Source organism: Myxine glutinosa, chromosome 10, assembly GCF_964187855.1.
Source record: "Myxine glutinosa chromosome 10, kmMyxGlut1.1, whole genome shotgun sequence".
In the NCBI taxonomy this organism is placed as follows: Eukaryota; Metazoa; Chordata; class Myxini; order Myxiniformes; family Myxinidae; genus Myxine; species Myxine glutinosa.
In genome coordinates, this window is record NC_136270.1 from 82,479,916 (window position 1) to 82,500,962 (window position 21,047).

Sequence of the window (21,047 nt, forward strand, 5' to 3'; positions counted from 1 at the left end):
TTTCACGAGCCTCGATCTTGTATACAAAAAAAAAAAAAGAAAAGAAAAAAAAGCCATGTGGCAAAAAGGTTTGTGGTCTGACAAAACCCAAGATGGAACTTTTGGCCTTAAAGCAAAGCATGTTTGGTGTAAACACAACACAGCACATCACCCAAAGAACACCATCCCTACTGTGAAGTAAGGCAGGATAGAAGGGAAAATGGATGGAGCAAAATACAGAAAAATCCTAGAGGAAAACCTGCTGCCCTCTGCAAGAAAGTCTAAATTGGGACAGAAGTTCACCTTTCAGCATGACAACGACCCGAAACACACAGCCAAAGCTACAAATAATTTATTTTTCACTTGGAAGTTGTGGATTACGATGTGTAAATAAAGGTGGAAAAAGTCTAACTTTATCCAATTTAATTCCAAGGTAGAAGGCAACAAAAGGTGAAAATTTTGAAAGTTGGTGTAGACTATCTTTCATCGTCACTGTACGTCACTGCACATGTACAGAGGCACTATACATCTCTAAAATGCTTTTTAGATTTCCATTCACGTCAGAAAATCTCATGCTAGTGGGGCGAAATAAAGACAGTGAAGAAAATTGAAATACCACCTTTTCCCTCCCTATCTAAATTTCAGAAAGCAAATGTTCACAACCCTTAAATATCCCCCAACCAGGTGTCAGCCTGGCTGGGGGCTTATATTTTGAGTCCTGTCAATCCCGTACGTCTGTCTGTGCATCAGGCTGTCCAAAGCCTTTACTCAAAATGACTGGATGCAAAAATTACTATGGCAATTTCTAAATTGCGTATTCCACCCCAGAATGTTCGGCACGCATGCGCAGAAACCTCAGGTACCGTCGGCGGTGTTCAGGGCATCATGAATATACTATGTGTCGGAGATAAGTGTTGTTACTCAAAATGGCTCACAAAACTTCTGAAATAAGCTGAAATACTTGAACATGTACCTGGGAGAAAAGACTGCATCTGCACAACGAAAGACTTGGAGACCTGCGTGAGCTCACCGAACGGGAAGCTGCGTGTACTGCAAACTCCCAACAATGTGGACCGGTGCAAGGCCGAACCACTCCTGAGACCAACCTGTACAAGTTGATTGCTTCAGAAACCCTCGATGGATCGCTTCCAGTGAATAGACTGGATTAGGTGCTTCTGAACACCAATGGGAAAGACATATCCGGAGCTTTGGAATGTGCAGGTTAAGCTTAAAATGATGATATTTATCATTAATCATGTTGGGAGGATGGAGCTATGGGAGCTGTGAGGGCTGTTATATATATATTATTTGTTTGGTTTCAGGGCCACAAAATAAATTATACTCGATTTTTGCATCTACAGTATTGCTAAAGATGGAGCATCCATGTGTGTGTCTGTGTATATGTTTTTAATATATATATATTTACTAAGGCCATCAATTCCATTAACAGGAAATTATAAGAAATCAACACCTCTCAGTCTGATCCATGGATATTTGTCATATTCTTCTATTTCTGTGAGACCGATTTTCATTTAGGAACAGAACAGTTATGGTTAACCGTCCCGAAATTGCCCTTCTTTTGTCTAAATGCTGAAAATGTTGTTTAAAAGACGATTTTCACAATAGATTTCGTGCAAGAAATGGCAGGTTAAAAGTACCTGTCACTTTAAACAAACGCGCAGGACAACTACAAAAGGTTTCATTTAGTATTCATACGTCATTATGAAAGTTACGTATTGCAATTGCTAAGAGATCATTATTGTTGAAATGGTGGACTGTGATGTTGGTGTTATTTGTTTGAAAGCTTTGATCACATGTGACAACTCATGAAAAACAACTGGACGGACAACTCATGAAAAACAACTGGACGGACAACTCATGAAAAACAACTGGACGGACAACTCATGAAAAACAACTGGACGGACAACTCATGAAAAACAACTCAGGCAAGGAGAACCAAGCAGTCATGTTGATGCATAAAAAGAGGAAGTCCAAAACAACGCAATATTTCACACAAAAAGGGTTGAACAGTGAACACGGTTCATGTGTCATCAGACTGAAGCAATGAGTATGTAATCAAATTATAAACAATCAAATCAAAATATTTTCATTTCTCAGTTCCCAACATCTCCTCTTTATGGAGTTGGATCCATATGGAATTGCCAACATATAAAACATCAGTTGCCAGCATCAAATGACCACTGAGATGAGGTGTATTTGCAGTGGTAACATTTCATATAAAGTAAAACCACAAATGGTCATCCAAGAAGTAAAGCCGATTTTCATAGGTTTACATCAGGTGATGTACATGCCTAATAAATTGGCCCAATGTTCATGCCCGACGTTTGTAGGTACGTCAGAAATGTCTGCAGCAAGCAAATGGACAAACCATAGGTATAACGTTGAAATGTATATTTAGCAAAGAGAGGTTGTTGGGTCTAAGATGGAAATTCACATTTAGTAAACACATAGGTGATGTTCATATATGTTGAGTTGATCTGGACTTCAAGTGGAGAGCGAGAGGCACTGTCTGTGGCAACAGCAACACACGCTAGCTTGCCATTGGTTGCAAACTTGCTGGAGCCTTGCAGATATCCTGCATGACAGATGATGGCTTTAGAGGCCTGAAGTTAGTAATAGCCTGAGGCAGACCCTGTGCTGCCAGCTTATCGTTGTAGGCACGAAAAAGATCATTATGAGCCTGTTGGAGGGAAGAAGGACAGGGGGAGGGAGTCGGGGCTTGAATGAGCTATGGGTCATGTTTTGATTAATGGTTAGGTTAACATTTTGCTGTCTTGGCAGAATTCTGTGTTTGTACATTCTCCTACATTGTCTAAAGCTAAAGAGCAAGCTTTCATTGGATGTCGTTTTATTACCAGTGAAATATTTTTGCAAATAAAGCATGACCAGGAAGCGAGAGCCTTGCCAGTCATCGTAGGTGAGAGTCTGACTGAAACGTAAGGCTGCTGGGTGCACTAGGTGGACTCAGAGGGTCGCCAGCAAACTCCAGATATGTTAACTTCCCGGTGGGGATTGGAAAATGTGGTTCACATAGAGCTTTTCATGCATCTCCGGACTATGACCTTGATATACAGGTAGTGGACATAAAAATAGGAACACCAACTTAACGTCACTCAATAGGGCATTGGGCCACAACGTGCGGTCAGTGTGGCCTGCATGCATGGAGTCTACCAGCGTCTGGAGTTCTGCAGGAGGGATGCGGCACCATTCCTCCACGATAAAGTCAATCACCTCATACCTGTTTGATGGAGGTGGAAAACGCTGTCTCAGGCGTCATTCCAGAATATCCCACAAATGTTCGATTGAGTTAAGACCTTGTGACTGAGAAGGCCATGACATATGGATATCATCAATGTCATGCTCATCAATCCACTATGTGACCATACGTGCTCTGTTGATGGGGACTTTGGGGGTCTCCTCTTGCAGCTATGCTGGCCATAATGATAGGCAACCAGGCCTGTGCAGAATGTTTGTACATCATGACCCTAAGCATGCTGTGATGTTATTTGCTTCATTACCTGCACCACCAAAGGTGGATGGAGGTTATGTTTTCACCCCTGTCTGTCTGTCTGTTTGTGAACAAGATATCTCAAAAAGTTGTGGACGGATTTGGACGAAATTTGGCAGAGATGTAGCGAATGTGACAAGGACGAAATGATAAGACTTTGGTGAAGATCCGGATTCAGATCCGGCTACTAGAATGTTTTAAGTGATTATTCACCATTGGGAGATTGAGCCTAAAACAATACATAGCAGGATATCTCAAAATGTTGCAGATGGATTTGGACGAAACTTGGTGAACAGGTTGTGTGTCTGACAAGGACAAATATATTCGATTTTGGTGAAGATCTGAATATTGATTCGGATATGAGAATTATTTAATTTTTTAAATGATTCTTCACCATTGAGTGATAGGGCTAAAACCAACATATAGCAGCAATATCTCAAAACGTTATGGACAGATTTGGATGAAACTTGGTGGACAGGTTGGTTGTGTGCCAAGGACAAATCCATTCGATTTTGGTGAAGATCCGGATCCGGATCCTGATATGAGAATTTTAATTTTTAAGTGATTCTTCACCATTTGGAGATAGGGCCAAAAACGATACAAAGCAGGATATATCAAAACGTTGTGGATGGATGACTTTGATTAAATGTGATTCTGTATTGTGATTGTCTGGTCTACTCTGGGATACAAAACGTAAACTGTTCACCTCGCGGAGGTATGCTCTCTACTGAATGCCGTTCTAGTTAACATATGGGCCACACCTGTGTGAAAGCCATACTGCTTGGTGTCCCTCATTTACCCAGGTGTTTCCATTTTTTTGTCCACTACCTGTACTCTACTACCATTGGCCACGTCCTACACTTATTACTTTCTCCTTTCTCAACCCTCCTGTCTGTTTTGTTTTCTCCACATCCTTATCCCCCCTACCCCTCTCCTCCGATATATGTCAGTATAACTGAGAGATCATACGTACACTATGAGTGGTGTTCTGATACAACCTGATAAACTACCTTGCCTAATTGTTGCATGTTTAATAGTGATTAATGTTGCATAGTGATTCATTAATACGCAATAAGGATAATATTCTGTATAAAATATCCAGCATATGGAATGATACTGTAGCATTAAAAGGGATGCATTTACTACTGCTAGAAATGTAACTCGCTATAAACGTATGTGTTTAAAAAAGACAACAGCAACCAGTAATAGATGTTTTGAAAGATACAGTGCCTTCAGAAAGTATTCACACTTCGGAAGGAAATCTTTTCAAAATAATTAAAAATGAAATACAGAAATATCGAATTTACATAAGTATTCAACCCCCTGAGCCAATACTTTGTAAAACCACCTTTGGCAGCGATTACAGCTTCAGGTCTTCTTGGCTATGTCTGTATCACCTTCGCACATCTGTATTTGGGGAGTTTCTCCCATTCTTCCTTGTAGATTTGCTCAAGCTCTGTCAAGTTGGATGGGGAGCCTCGGTGAACAGCAATCTTCAAGTCTTTCCACAGATTCTCAATGGGAATCAAGTCTGGGCTTTGGCTGGGCCACTCAAGGACCTTCATGTTCTTGTTCTGAAGCAAGTCCAGTGTTGTTTTGGCTGTATGCTTGTGGTCATTTCCCTTCTGGAACGTAAATATTTGCTGCAGTCTAAGGTCTTTTGCACTCTGAAGCAGGTTCTCCTCAAGGATTTGCCTTATTTGGCTCCATTAATTGTTCCCTCTATCCTCACAAGTCCCTGCCACTGAAAAGCATCTCCATTGCATCATGCCGCCACCACTATGTTTCACGGTGGGGATGGTGGTAGGTGGGCGATGAGCTGTGCTCGGTTTCCGTCAGACATAGTGTTTGCATTCAGGCGAAGGAGTTCAATTTTTGGCTCATTAGACCACATAATCTTTTGTCTCATCCTCTCAGAATCTTTCACGTGCCTTTTTGCAAACTCCAGGCATGCTGACTTGTGCCTTTTTCTCAGGAGTGGCTTCCGTCTGGTCACTCTCCCATAAAGCCTAGATTTGTGAAGTGCTGCAGAGACTGTTGTCCTTCCGGCAGGTTCTCCCATGTCAACCAAAGAACTCTGTAGTTTTGTCAGAGTGGTCAATGGGTTATTGGTCACCTCCCTGACCAAGGTCAAGGTCCCTATTGCCCGGCTGCTCAGTTTGGTCGGACGGCCAGCTCGAGGGAGAGTCTGAATAGTTCCATATTATTTCTATTTCCTAATGATGGAGCTCACTGTGCTCTTGGGAACTTTCAACACTCTAAAATTGTTTTTACCCTTCCCCAGATCTATTCCTCCTCACAGTTCTATCTAGGAGTTCTATGGACAGTTCCTTGGATTTAGTTGTGGAGTTTCTGCTCTGACATGCACTATCAACTGTGTGACCTTATACAGAAAGGTGTATTTCTTTCTAAATCATCCAATCAATTGAATTGGGCACAAGTGGATTCCAATCATCTGAAGGATGATAAAAAGAAATTGGATGCACCTGAGCTCAATTTGGAGTGTCACAGCAAAGCGGTTGCATACTTATTGACTCAAGACGTTTCAGCTTTTCATTTCTAATTGATTTGTAAAAAAATTATTAAAAAAAAAAAACACTGACATTATGGGTCGTTGTGTGTAGATTTTGTGTGTATTGTAGACGTTGTGTGTAGAATCATTGACAAAAAAATCTCAGTTTAATCCATTTTAAAAATCAGGCTGTAGCACAATAAAATGTGAAAAAAGTTGAGGGGTGTGAATACTGTTGCGAATATGGAATTTGGCCTCCATATCCGCTTGTAAATATTCCCCTATTTCCCCAATACTCCCCAACTATCCCCAATCCCCCATTCCCTAGTCCCATTGTCTGTAAACAACACTCTGTAGAACCGACCTTCCCCTTTTTCCCCCATTAAATGTCGTGCCCAGGTCCACCGCATCTCACGTAGACAACTTTCGGACATCTTGCTAGTTATTCTTAGTCTATGTCAGTTAAGGCCTCGTTTCCATTAATTCTGACTCTTCGTTGCACCAGAATGTGATTATATGGCACCAGTAGTGAGTTTAGGACCTTCCCATACCTCCTCCCATCTTCTTCCCCAAACAACAACAACTACAACAACAGAGGGGCGCGGCGTGCGGGGAGTGTGCGTCCTCACACCGGCTCGGTTAGCCGCCATGACCATGCGCTCCACGGGGTTACCACGAAGGGGCTCCTTGTCAGCCCCTCGTCAAGGGCGGAGCCGGTAACCCCCCCGCACGCACCCAATGAGAAGCGACGTGCCGATTCCATCTGGGGCGGAGCTAACGAGCCGAGGGCGTGTCACTCCCCGCCGGATATACGCGGCGACTTGCCGGACGTGACGTGAGATGCGCCTGAACTACGGAGAGCAGAGGACGCCACCGCCACCCCCAGCGCGACGATACCTCCCCGCATCTTTGGACCGGACCGAACCGGGTCGATTCTGCCCTGAGCCCAGGTGCACCTGGAGCCATCGATTCTGCCTTTCCTTGCCATCAATCCCCGTGTGAGTCAGCCTTTTGTCCCGTTTATCTGTCGTCTGTTGGGGTTAATATAAGTGTGTCTAAGTGCCTGTCTTTCTATGATGTCCCTCTTGTAGTTGTAATCTAACCTTCCGCCCTAATATAACCTCCTCCGGAGGTCTTGAGAACTGAACCCTTGGTGTCGTGTCATTTTAATCCAGCCGTTGTGTCCTTTTCCTTCATTGATCTAGCGTAGCGCGACTAGTCAACGTTCGAGCATAATCGGGTAAACTGTGCAGACGTGGTCATACCAAACCGCTCGGTAAACTAACATCCACAACCGCGTCTGTAACAATTGGTGTCGAGGAGTGGGATTCGGACCCGGGACTAAATTTATTAGGCCCAAATTTTGGAACACCAATTGTACCACTAGGGTAACAATTGGTGTTGGGGAGGTAGAATTCGATTCGGAGCGCGTTTCCCGCGCTCGAAATTATAACGGCGAAATTTGAATTTGTTTTACGAAAATAAAAACCCGAATTTTGAAAGTCGCGCTATGGCGGATCAAGTCGGCTGGGGTCCGGTAGTGGAGAGTGAGGCAGGGTCGGTCCAGGACCAAATTGAGGGACGTGAGGAGAGCGAAGCAGCGAGGGTAGCAGACGCACAAAATGGCGCCTCGCTGGTCACCGCGCCCGCGACCGTGGCAGCGCCCCTGGTGGATTCGAACCTTTTCCTCCTGCAAATGAGGGCCCTTATGGAACAAATGGTGGGAATGAGGGCTGATAGTGAGCGGTTGGGAAACCAAATGGGGGTATTGAGGGACGAAGCGAGGGCTCGGAGTGAGCAATTGGGGGTAATGGGAAACCAAATGGGGGTAATGAGGGACGAAGCGAGGGCTCGGAGTGAGCAATTGGGGGTAATGGGAAACCAAATGGGGGTAATGAGGGACGAAGCGAGGGGTACCAGTGAGGGGTTAGACAATAATTTTAAGGGATTAGACGAGAAATTTGGGAAATTGGACAATAGATTAGGGGAAATACAGGAGGGGTTAACGGGGGTAGAAAACAGAATGGCCGCTCAAGAGAATCAAATGGAAGGGATGCAAAAAGGGTTAGAAAACACCATGGAAGGCAAATTGAGGGACATGAGGGACCAAGCGGAAAGGGAAGTTAACCAAATGGGGCAGCAGATAGAGGGGGTCAGAATGGGGGTAGAAACTAAACTGGATGCTCACAGGGAGGAAATGGAGCAGATGAGGGTGGCATCTGGGCAGGAGATGCAAGTGATGGGAGAGGAGATCAGAAGAGGAGTGAGTGAGGAGGTCGGAGGAGTGCGCGAGGAGGTGAGGCACTGTAAGGAGCGCATTGAGAAGGAGGTGAGAAAGGGGACTGTAAAATTGCAAGGGGGTATAGAGGAGTTGACGCTGGGAGTAGAACAACTGACAGTGGGACAAAAGGAGTTGGGGGACCAGGTAAAGAAGAACACAGCGGTAATAGAGGGTTTAAAATCGACACAGAAGGAGATGAAAAAGGACGTAGGGGTAATTAAAAAAGAGTGTCAGACGGTACATGAGGACCTGACGAGGAAAATGGACAAGGTGGTAGAGGTGATGGAGGTTAAAGAGCGGGAGGTGCGGGAGCACATATAAAAAAATAAAGTGGAGTTAGAGGAAGAACTTAAAGGGGCGCACGAAGAGATGAAGGAGATGAAGCAAAAATTAGAAGAAGTGGAAGAAGGGGTGAGCGAAATTAAGAAGCGACGGAGAGAGGATAAGAAAGAGATAAAGGAGGAAGTAAAAGAATTGGTCCAAAGTCTGTGTTCGGATCGTGATGATGTGCTCATTAACCGGATGAGGGATTCGCAGGTGATGGAGGAGAAGCGAAGAGAAAGAGGACCCGGTGTAAGTGGTGACCAATATGGTCGTGCGTATGATGCGCCAGGTGATTTAATAAGCTTGGGGGTCGAGATAGACCCGGGTGTTCGTGAGAGGCCGTTGGTGAAGTGTGCGACAGGTCTGGTGTGCGAAAAAGGAGGTGTGCGAGAAAGTCCGACTCAGGGGTGTGTGAGGAAAAAGTGCGTGCCAAGGAGTGAGGGTGCTGGCGAGAGTGAGTCGGTCGTAGCGCGTGTGCGAGGGAGCACATGGAAGCGCGGTGTGGTAAGTGTTACCGAGGGTGTGACGGGAGAGTGTGCGCAGGAGTGTGCGCGAGAAAGGTGTGTGACGGACAGGTGCATGGGGAAAGAGTGCGCTGTCAAAGGCAAGGAAGAATGCACACCTGTGGGGAGTGTTACAGAGGGTGTAACGGGAGAGTGTGCGCGAGAAAGGTGTGTGTCGGACAGGTGCATGAGGAAAGAGTGCGCTGTCAAGCGTAAGGGTGAGTACGCTGTCAAGAATGGAGGTGAGAGTAGTGAGAGTGACAAGGAGAGTGAGTTGGTTGTGACAGGTGAGCGAGGATGTACACCTGGGATGGAAGGATGCACACCTGGAATGGTAGAGCGTGAGTGGGAATGCACGCTGGAGTTGGTGGTGAGGCACGTGGTTGGGTGTGCGAATGAGAGCACACCTGTGATTGTCACAGAGGAGGTGACAGAGGAGGGGGCGCGAAGAGGTGTGTTGGTGAGGTGTGCGACCAACGAATGTGTGCCAAAGTGTTCGGTGGTCAGGTGTGTGACCAAGGCTGTGAGTGGAATGGGTGTGCCTGGGTGTGTAAGGAACGGTACAAGGAGCATGGAAACGACTGGATGTGTGAGCAAGGAACGGGCTGCGGGGTGTAAGCGTCCAGGTGAAGCATCGACGTTAGACGGGGTAGAGTTTAGAACGACTTATAGCCGAATCGGGCCCTCGGTGCGTGCTGGGCCTCGCTTTGAACGGCCGCGTCCGTGCTCCACTAGGCGGAGCAGGCAGCCCGATAGAAAGGGTCGTCATGGCGACCACTTTTTGTTGAGGCAGTCCGGCAGGTCGAGATCGGGACATTGGATGGCTCCACGCCGAGATGGTGCGTGGGATCTCGGCCCGGGTAAGCCCCCGTCCCTGCACCGAATGCGGGACGTATCCAGCCGCTGGCACCAAACAACCCGCATTCATGGCTTGGCTTTACAAAGCCGGGCTTTGGACGGGAATTGGCGCACCGAGAGGCATTAGTGAGTAGACTGGGTGATGAGGTTAGTGTTTTGGACCCAAAATTAGAGAAAAACAAAATTTGATGATTGGCAAGGGATTGGCAGTAGTGATTGGCAGATGATGGGTAGTGATTGGCCAAATTTTTAATTTGTTGAAATTTGATGTGCGAAATTGGTAGTGAGCGATGGGCCCGGTGGGTAAGGCTGGCATCCCTGCCACCCTTCCCAACTGGGGGCAAAGGAGCAATAGTTTATGGGGTGTATGGCAGTGAAAACTAGCCCGGGTGGGTTAGGTTATATTGATAGGGCCCAAGAAGATGACATGAGGTGACGTTAAGGTTAGTTAGTGACTGATACCTGTAGGGGGGACGCAGGTAGATTAGTGTGGATGATAATGACGAGGGAGCGCAATAGTTTAAAGGGACGACTGGGAAGCGCAAGTTTCAGAAGGGAGTAGTTATCTGAGATGATGCCGTGTGTGTGAGAATGGAACAGGTGTGATTGCACAGGTGTGCAACTGGACAGGTGTGTGGAGCAGTGTATGAGTAGTGAGTGTGTGGATCAGCGCGAATGCGCTTGGGGAGAGAAGGGTGCAGGTGGCACCAGGTGTGAGAGCACAGGTGTGCAAGTACAGGTGTGTGGAGAGAGTTGGAGTAAGTGGTACGGAGTGGTGTGCATGGTGCGAAGGTGTGGATGGGGGAAGAGTGGACCCCTTTCACGAGTACCCGGGGCGGGTAGTGTAAGTGTTAGGTAGAGGGTATAGGTAAATTGTGGTTGGATATTGGCATCTGTGGTGCGGTTGCAGAATGGTGTTGTGAATGGGTGCATTAGTGTCGTGGAAATGGCTGGGCGTGTAGCCTGTTAGTGTGTGTAGTTGGTTGGGCACTCCACCACTGTGAGGATGTCGGCCAGGTGAGGCCGCAGGTGGGCTCTGGGAGCCGGTAGTTGTGAGTGGGTGCCTGAGGATCCCGGGTGTGGATCGGGCAGCCCAGTGCCAGAGAGGGCACCGAGTGGGGAGAGCGCCAGAGGGCCTTCCCCAGGTAGTTAGGTTAGGGTAAGGAGCAGGTAAGCTCGGAGGCAACTGCAGTGGTGGAGGTGTGCAGGTGGGTAGACCCGCTGGGAGAGGTACACGCCGCGGCCCAGAAATTGTGCGAGGGCACCGGGAGATGAATCGGGGGAGTGAGACCCCAAATTGAAAAGCACCACAGTTTGGCCAATGGGAATTGGTTTTTAGAACCCATAGTGTAAGAGGGCCAATGGTTTGGCCGGAGAAAGACCCCGGGTAGTGTAAAGTTGTAAAGTCATTTAGGAAATAGTTAGGATTGATGAACCTGTCGCACCATACGCAGCCACTTACCTGTGGTGATGATGATGACTCCACACCTGTGTTTTCTTTGTTTTGTTGCAGGAAATGGGACTGCTGTTGGATTTGTGAGACGCATCACGACGTGGATGAGACATTGGGGTGATTCCATCTCTCCCTCCCTAGGAGGGACTGATGATGAATTGGTAATGGCAAATTTTGATGGGAGTTGGAGATGGCAAATTTTGATGAAAGTTGAAAATGGCAAATTTGATTGGTTAGGAGGGAGAGAAGACGAATTTGGTTTATGGGAGGAACGGGGAAGACAGTAGGGATGTTTGTTGATTTGTAAAATAGCTGTTTATGGGTAGTGTTGTGTTTTGTGGATACAGTAAGGGGTAAGGGAGGGGCCATGTAGGTTACCTGGTGGGGGGGGGGGGGGGCGTACGGTAGGAACGTACCTGTCTCACCTGGTTCCCATGTGCCCCCAGTGTGCATTACCTTACATTGCGTGCACTTTTGCGCCCTTACCACCTTACTCACTTGTCTGCTTCTTTTGTCTCCCACCTCCGAGGATCTGGCTTGGGGTGGAGAGAGAGGAGAGAGAGGTGCTGGCTACGCAGTTGTGGGCCTGCACTTTCGCTGCTTGCTGCCGGGATCGATACACCATATGGACCGCAATGTTTGTGGCCACCCACCATGGACCGCAGCTCTTTTGCGGCCAAGCACCACCCGTGGATGGACCTATGGGTCAACGTGGCACCTATGCCATACAGGTGAACCACTAATAGTTGGCCCCCTGACGGCCACAATAAAGAAATGGACGCGGTTGGCGCCTTTCTTTATTTTTGAAAGAAGTAAGAAGGCCAAGTGCACCACACGAAGGCAAGACCAGCGGCAGAACATCGGCCGGCTGCGACACCACACAATGATTTATAGACACTTTATTGGTGCACCGGATGGTGCTGACTGTACATGAGGGGGTGGTGCTTTTCGTGCTGGGAAAGGGTGCTCTGCACGTTATTAAAGGCCGTCGGCCACAGAGCACTCGTGGGTTGGTGTATCGATGCTGGCATGCGTGCTCTCTCTGTGCATAACATCTGCATGTGTCCCTCCAAAAACAGGTCCTGGATCGTAGTGTAAATATCAGCGTAGTCTTGTGTAAATAATGCTCCCTACCGGCTGTATGTTTAGTTTGCGAATTCTTTCCGCAATTCGGTTATCCTGTGGGTGTGTTTCTGAGAGGAGAAGGGTGCAACGTCGCAGGGGGACATATTTACTCATTTGTGAATATCTGTAAAACTGTCGCACTCAGGGTAGAGTTAATAGTAGAGGGAACTACATCTGAGTGCCACACTAAAATAGGTAAAAATTTATCGGGTCGGGACGCCCCGAGGGTAGAGAAGGGTGCAATGTTGCGAATATGGAATTTGGCCTCCATATCCGCTTGTAAATATTCCCCTATTTCCCCAATACTCCCCAACTATCCCCAATCCCCCATTCCCTAGTCCCATTGTCTGTAAACAACACTCTGTAGAACCGACCTTCCCCTTTTTCCCCCATTAAATGTCGTGCCCAGGTCCACCGCATCTCACGTAGACAACTTTCGGACATCTTGCTAGTTATTCTTAGTCTATGTCAGTTAAGGACTCGTTTCCATTAATTCTGACTCTTCGTTGCACCAGAATGTGATTATATGGCACCAGTAGTGAGTTTAGGACCTTCCCATACCTCCTCCCATCTTCTTCCCCAAACAACAACAACTACAACAACAGAGGGGTGCGGCGTGCGGGGAGTGTGCGTCCTCACACCGGCTCGGTTAGCCGCCATGACCATGCGCTCCACGGGGTTACCACGAAGGGGCTCCTTGTCAGCCCCTCGTCAAGGGCGGAGCCGGTAACCCCCCCGCACGCACCCAATGAGAAGCGACGTGCCGATTCCATCTGGGGCGGAGCTAACGAGCCGAGGGCGTGTCACTCCCCGCCGGATATACGCGGCGACTTGCCGGACGTGACGTGAGATGCGCCTGAACTACGGAGAGCAGAGGACGCCACCGCCACCCCCAGCGCGACGATACCTCCCCGCATCTTTGGACCGGACCGAACCGGGTCGATTCTGCCCTGAGCCCAGGTGCACCTGGAGCCATCGATTCTGCCTTTCCTTGCCATCAATCCCCGTGTGAGTCAGCCTTTTGTCCCGTTTATCTGTCGTCTGTTGGGGTTAATATAAGTGTGTCTAAGTGCCTGTCTTTCTATGATGTCCCTCTTGTAGTTGTAATCTAACCTTCCGCCCTAATATAACCTCCTCCGGAGGTCTTGAGAACTGAACCCTTGGTGTCGTGTCATTTTAATCCAGCCGTTGTGTCCTTTTCCTTCATTGATCTAGCGTAGCGCGACTAGTCAACGTTCGAGCATAATCGGGTAAACTGTGCAGACGTGGTCATACCAAACCGCTCGGTAAACTAACATCCACAACCGCGTCTGTAACAATACTTTCTGCAGGCACTGTATCAAAATAAATAACAAACAAATTAACTTAAAAGACAACAGGAGGTCAAACCTTGGTGTGCAAAAAACCACCCTTTTTACCTTTATAAACATATATTAAGATACAACGTTGGGTATATTTTTCACTTTGAACGAACACTTTGATATATTTTAACATGAATATATTTTTCTGCATTCTTTTTGTTTTATTTTTTTTTTTTTCTATTTGGTAAGAGTAAGTGAATAAATTAAAAGAGGAAGGTAAGCAGAAAATGTAGAGAGAGGTGGGGGAAGGAAACAGCCATGTGGAAGAGAAACTATTAACATATAACACAAACAATACAGGACTTTCAAAATAATGTAATCCGCCTCAGAATGCTCGGCATGCATGCACGGAAACCCCGAGCAATGAGGTCCACCAGGGCGGCCGGACATATTTTGAGCGTGAAAGATAGAGATTGTAACATAAAATGGCTCACAAAGCTTCTAAAATAAGCCAAACATACTTGGAAGCATAACTGAGAGAAAGGGATGTGCTTGTGCACAACTAAAGATTTGGAGAACTTTCTGATCAACTCGCCCAAAAAGTTGATATCTTGCAACACGTACTACAAAAAATTCCAAAAATATTAGCTCGTGCAAGGCCTGTGGATGGGTGCGTTCTACTTGACTTCCACAATCATCCCTCTCAGTGGACTTTGAATATTGCGGAGTTACCTCGTGTGAACATGGCAGGCTTGGTGATGTATTCAATGGAGTCTGCATTCAGAAAGCCGATGCCGTCATTACCAACATTCAGGTAGACTTACCAGAGGGAGACACCGTATCTGGTTTAGATACTTCTTAACACCGGTGGGAAGGTCATATCTGAGGTTGTCAGTGCACAGGGCAGCTTTAAAATTACGATATTTACTATTATATTCATCATGTTTTGGAGGAAGGATGGAAGGCGTGGGAGTGGAATCTGTATGGGATGTGAGGGTTGTTATAAATATATATTTTTTGTTTTTTTCCGGGGCCACAACACAAATTATACTAGGTTGTTGCATCTATGGGTAAAGATAGAAGCATCTGTCCGGTGTGTGTGTCTATGTGTGTTATATCCATCACCACCTCTTGATAAATTGTACTAATAGGAAATGGTACAAACTCGACACCTCTCTTCGTATTTCGTTTGTCGTATTTCGTATATTTCCTTGAGTCGGATTTGCATTCGGGAACAGGACTATTATGGTCAACCATTTCCTAATTTCTACTCTTTTTTGTCTAAATGCTGAAAACTGTTTAAAAGACAATTTGAATTACAGATTTTGCGCCAGTAATGGCAGGTTAAAAGTACCCGGCGAGCAGAACCGAGGGACTAAATACACACACAGCACATGTGCAAAAGGCCTCATTTAGCATTCATATGTTATTTTGAAAGTCCTGTATTAATGATTAACACCACAGAAATACACGAAGTTGTAAACGGATATAACAAGGTGAACACGAGACCATTTTATGTTTCAATGAACAGTTTTGGGGTAAAGATGGGCAGAGGGCAGAGATGAATGATCGTTTTAAGGCCATTTTCCCCGCTAGAGCAAGGGTTAGCCTTGCGGGCCCCATGACAATCATGGTTCCCTGTTTGAGGCAATGTTTTTATGGCCGGATGCCCTTCCTGACGCCAACCCTTAGTCGCCTCTTACGATGCGCAGGGATACGGTGTACCTATTCTAAGCTGGGGTACACACCGGGATCATTCATCCCAGCAAGCTGGTACTCAATTTGCCGACCTCGGAAGGATGACAGGCTGAGTCAACCCCCTGGCGTTAATTCAGCGATCGACCGGGATTCGAACCCAGGATCCTAGGATCCCAAGCCAGCACTCTAACCGCTAAGCCAACACCAGGCTAAGAGGGCAGAGGGCAGAGATGAAAATGGAAAAATCAAAGAAGGAACAAATCAATACCGTCAAGGCCTGGTATAAACATGAACTGGTAACAAAAGCAAATATAAAAATACAAATGGCAACAGTGAACTCCTAACTACTCAGTTAACAAAGTGATGCTTGACAATTGTAAAAATGATAGTTACAACGGGCAGACACACAAAATATTCCAGATACTAAAACATAGCTTTGCAAGAGCAAAGCAAATCTGTATCCAAAGGCCACAGAACCAGAAACAGAACCATATAAGGCTATCTTAAGGAGGCATTCAAGGTGTTAAAGGGGACTTTTACAGGTTTCAGGTAAAAAGGTGAGTGAAGGAAGTGACTCCTGATGATTTCAATTTAACTTTGCTTTGACGAGATATTCCCAGCAAACATGCCTTCAACAAGAACTTCATCGGAGTTGTATTAGGATATCACAAAGTCTGAGACAGTATTGTATGGACAAAGACTTGCCTTGCAAACCCGCGCTAGCTCGAACTGCAGCTGCTTGATGGCTCCGTTCTTATAATCCAATACACCCTGACAGTATGGAGTGATAAGGAAATATTAATGAAGACAGGCAAATCCATAAAAGAACTTGAATTAATTACTGCAAACGATCAATTAATCAAATGGAACAGTGATATAAAAGGAGAATCGAGGAAAACTCAAGAGAGATGCAACATGTAGATGAAGTGGTATGAATTAGCTGAATATGCAAGATGTAGAACAGGTTTAAGCAAGGGAAGGAGTGAATTATTGAAGCACAGCAGTCACCTCAACCTTCTGCGTCACCACAGTGACCTCCTCTGGAGCAAGGTTGCAAGTTGAGAGGACCTTGTCGAGTTGGGCATCCTTTTTTTCCAGCGTAGTTTCCAGTGCCGCCAGCTTCTGCTCAAGCACAATGCTCTGAAGATTGCTGCGTTGCTGCACTTCATTAAGTGCAGTGACAAAGTGGCCACGTAACTCGTCTCTCTCCTCCTCTACCTAAGACCAACAATCAGAAAACCCTGTGCATGCAGCACAATCTCGGCCATGGCCGTTCACTCACAAGTCACAAGGCGATTGGTGTTTGAAAAGTTTAGGAGCAGCCATGTGGTATTTCATTTATATGTACAGTATTTTTTGTAAACAAAACAGAGGAGCAAGAAAACAGAGGGTATGAGAACAGCACTCTGTAGAGCACATACAGTCACGTCAAAAAGTAAGTACACCCCATGTAAAGTTTTGACTTTTTCAACATATTTCAACATACAGCTATTTGATCTTCATTTCAACAATATTGATAGATAAAGGTGATATAATATAACAAACATCATGAAACATTTACATTTTGTAGTCCATTGTATCTATCTATAATTCCAGTAATCTCTGTGTGTGTGTGTGTCTGTCTGTATGCGACCGCTGTTTCTCGACAACTACCGGTCCGATTTACTTGAAACTTGCCAGGTATATTGCTGGGGACCCGAGGATGTGCCTTTTCAAGGTTTGAAATTAATCGGACGAGTGGTTCCCAAGGTATGGTCACCGTACTCGCAAGCCGTTCGCTTTGGCTTTGCGAATGGACCAAACCATTTCATGTAAATAGAGGGGGGGGGGGGGGTTCTGTGGTCGTTACTGCCACGTGGTTTCAAAGTTGCCAATGGACCAAACCATTTCATGTAAATAGAGGGGGGGTTCTGTGGTCGTTACTGCCACGTGGTTTCAAAGTTTTTTTTTGTTGTTGTTGTTTGCACGCATGTTTTTTTGCACGCACGTACGGGCAAGCACGTACGGGCAAGCACGTACGTGCGGGCACGCCCTAGTAATTTAAATAAAGATAAATGCAAATTTTGTATGTGGAAAAAGTAAGTACACCCCTACATTTATCACTACTTCAAATACCTAAAATTAGAATCAGGTGCACCAGCTCAGGAGCAAATGATTAGAAAATCGTTAGAGAGGATCTTGGAGGAACCTGTCTTATTTAAACCTCAGACATTTAGTTTGGTTTGCTCTTTGTTGTTGAAGTGTGCGGCGTCACCATGCCAAGATCAAAAGAGCTCTCTGAGGCCTTCAGAAAGAAGGTTATAGATGCCTACGAGTCTGGGAAGGGATTGAAAAAGATCTCCAAACAATTTGAAATCAATCATTCGACTGTTCTGGAAGATCATCTACAAGTGGAGAAGATTCCAAACAACTGCCAACTTGTTCAGGCCAGGCCGCCTCAGCAAGTTCAGCCCGAGAGCAGACCGCAAGATGCTGAAAGAAGTCTCTAAGAACCCCAGAATGTCATCACGGGACATACAGGTAGCTCTCGCCACTGTTGATGTCGAAGTGCACGAGTCTACCATTAGAAAGAGGCTGCACAAATTTGATCTACATGGGAGGTGTGCCAGGAGGAAACCTTTGCTGTCCAGAAAGAACATCAGGGCAAGACTAAAGTTTGCCAATGAACACCTAGGCAAAGACCAGCACTTCTGGAACAATGTGCTCTGGACAGATAAGTCAAAGGTAGAGATATTTGGCCATAGTACCAGAAGACATGTTTGGTGAAAACCAAAGACAGCATTTGATCACAAGAACCTGATACCAAATGTAAAGCATGGTGGTGGAAATATTATGGTTTGGGGCAGCTTTGCTGCATCAGGGCCTGGGCAGCTCACCATCATAGAATCCACTCTGAATTCTTCATTGTACCTGCGGGTGCTTGAGGATAATGTGAGGCTATCTGTCAGAAAGTTGAAGCTCAACCGAAGGTGGACCTTGCAATAAGACAATGACCCTAAACATACCAGTAAATCCACCAAGGAATGGCTGAAAAGAAAGAAATGGAGGGTTCTGGAATGGCCAAGTCAAAGCCCGGATCTAAATCCCATCAAGATGTTGTGGGGGGATTTGAAACGAGCTGTGCATGCAAGAAACCCCTCAAACATCGCACAGCTGAAAGAATTCTGCATGGAGGAGTGGGCAAAAATTTCTCCCAGTCGATGTCAGAGACTGGTAGACAGTTATAAGAAACGCCTACTTGAGGTTGTTTCTGCCAAAGGGGGCAATACCACCTGTTAGAGCCAAAGGTGTACTTACTTTTTCCACATGCGAAATTTGCATTTATGTTTATTTAAATTATACAATGGACTACAAAATGTAAATGTTTCATGATATTTGTTATATTATATCACCTTTATCTATCAATATTGTTGAAATGAAGATCAAATAGCTGTATGTTGAAATATGTTGAAAAAGTCAAAACTTTACATGGGGTGTACTTACTTTTTCACGTGACTGTACCTCTGCAAGGCCGAACAATTTATGTTATGTATCCCACTATTAGGTTGGATCTGTATCCGGAACTGAACCAAACTCTAATCGGCTTGTTCTTGTCACCTAACCAACTCATCCACCAAGTTTAGTCATAACTAGTCCATAACTTTTTGAAATATCATGCGATATATCGTTTTGGACCCCCATCTCTCAATGGTGAAGAATCACTTTAGAAATGCTAACATCCGGATCCGGCTTCGAATAGTCACCAAAATCTAATAAATTCGTCCTTGTCACACAGCCAACCTTTCCACCACATTTTGTTCCGAATCCGTCCACAAATTTTTGAGATATCCTGGTCACAGACAAACAGACACACAAACGGGTGAAAATAACACCGCCGTCCACCTTAGGTGGCAGACGTAAAATGGCAATGTACTGGAAGTGGGATCACAGTTTGGCAGAACAAGCAAGATAAAGAACGAAGAGGAAAAGAATGGGAGAGAGAGGAGGGGAGGAACCACAGTAACCTGCAAGAGGACTGAGTTAGGTTTGGTTCATGGTCGTAGAAAAAAAATGTGGATAAGGATGGTCGATGATATGATGATGGTGCACCGGTTCCCTGAAGCCCTGGAAGGAAGAGTGCGATTGAATTAAGAGTCTCCAGAAAGCAGTTCCGCAATGGATAAAAAGGGACAGTAGAAGTGGGCAGAAAGTCTCGATTTATGGATTTAACCAGCAGGGAGTTATTGGAAGAAAAACAGACCATAACATATTTTCAACGTTGTTGTCCACAAACCAGTTCTTAACAGACATAGCAGAGCGGAAATCTGGATTGTTGTGTTTGTTGACGTGATGGCCTTTATTGTAATACTTCACCAAAATCAGTAGTGAGTGTCACATTGTCCAATATGTCAAAACAGGATATCTTTATACAGCTCAATGCTGATTCAAATGTGGGAAAAATATGCACAAGCAGGTCGGTCAGGATAGTCCCTCAAGTATGGTTGTGTCTGAATAAGTTGGGTAGTACCATGTAATTTTCAGGAGATCATTTCATGTAACTTGGAATGGCCTGTTTAATATCGTCATCTGAATCAATGTGTCACAATTCTCAGAACACATGTTCAAATCCTATAGTATATTATGGTTTTGTCTATTATATACTAATGTAATTGTAATTAGTCTTGCACAGAATGAGTTACGAGACTATTGAAACACCCCTGTCTGTCTGTCTATATGTGTGTGTGTGTGTGTGTGTGTGTGTGTGTGTGTGTGTGTGTGTGTGTGTGTGTGTGTGTATGTGTGTGTGTGTGTCCTGTCGATATATTTTCGCTTTAATTTTTTTTCTCTGCAACCGATTGTCTGATCAATACAAAAATTTAAACATACGAGGGATTCCTGATGGAGAATATTTCATTAACTCTGATGCCATCGTTCACATGGTATGGCAACCATATTGGATTAAAGGGAAAAAATTGGACATCTCCGAAACCACTCAATGAAAAAAATTTATACTTCGCATACCTCATAAACTCCCAATGTGGTACATAAGGTGACTGTTACGTGGTCCCCTCGGTGACTACCTGGTCTCGGTGACCCCCGGACCGTGAGAGGAACTTCGCCAGAAAGTTGTATCACCTATGCGCTTTCGCCACGCAATCCATATGAATTCCACCCAAGAGAAAACTGAGTTTCAATGATATATTTCAAGGGTAATGATACCATACAATTTCAATGCTACAATCAAGGATATTTTCCCCGAGCAATCCACCATCAACAATTCACAATCCACAATCAATCCCCTAGATGATTAAGATGGCCATCTTATATATGTGTGTCCCCTTTTGTACTCACGACCCCCTTTTGGTCTCTGTCCCTCACAATGTCTCTGGGCCCCTCCTGACCAAGATGATGGTCGGCTTCGCCGCACTCGGGCGGTTGAACGAACCCCGGGTGGACGTGTTTCCACCGGGCAGGTATCGTACCGGGGACCACGGCTGCAGCCCC

At 45.6% G+C, this 21,047-nt stretch overlaps 1 protein-coding gene across 3 annotated transcripts in view; it reads right to left on the reverse strand.

The window, feature by feature from the left end:
- Positions 1-1,926: 1,926 nt before the first annotated feature.
- Positions 1,927-21,047, reverse strand: part of DRC4 (dynein regulatory complex subunit 4) — a 79,503-nt gene continuing 60,382 nt past the window's right edge. For 2 of the 3 annotated variants that reach the window (XM_068126660.2, XM_068126661.2), the window contains exons 9-11: positions 16,572-16,781; positions 16,269-16,334; positions 1,927-2,680 (exon numbers count right to left, since the gene is read on the reverse strand). In XM_068126660.2, coding sequence (XP_067982761.2) covers positions 2,531-2,680; positions 16,269-16,334; positions 16,572-16,781 — 426 coding nt within the window. In that variant the 3' untranslated portion in view covers positions 1,927-2,530. The remainder of the gene's footprint in view (positions 2,681-16,268; positions 16,335-16,571; positions 16,782-21,047) is intronic. The other variant, XM_068126663.2, reaches the window with a different exon arrangement.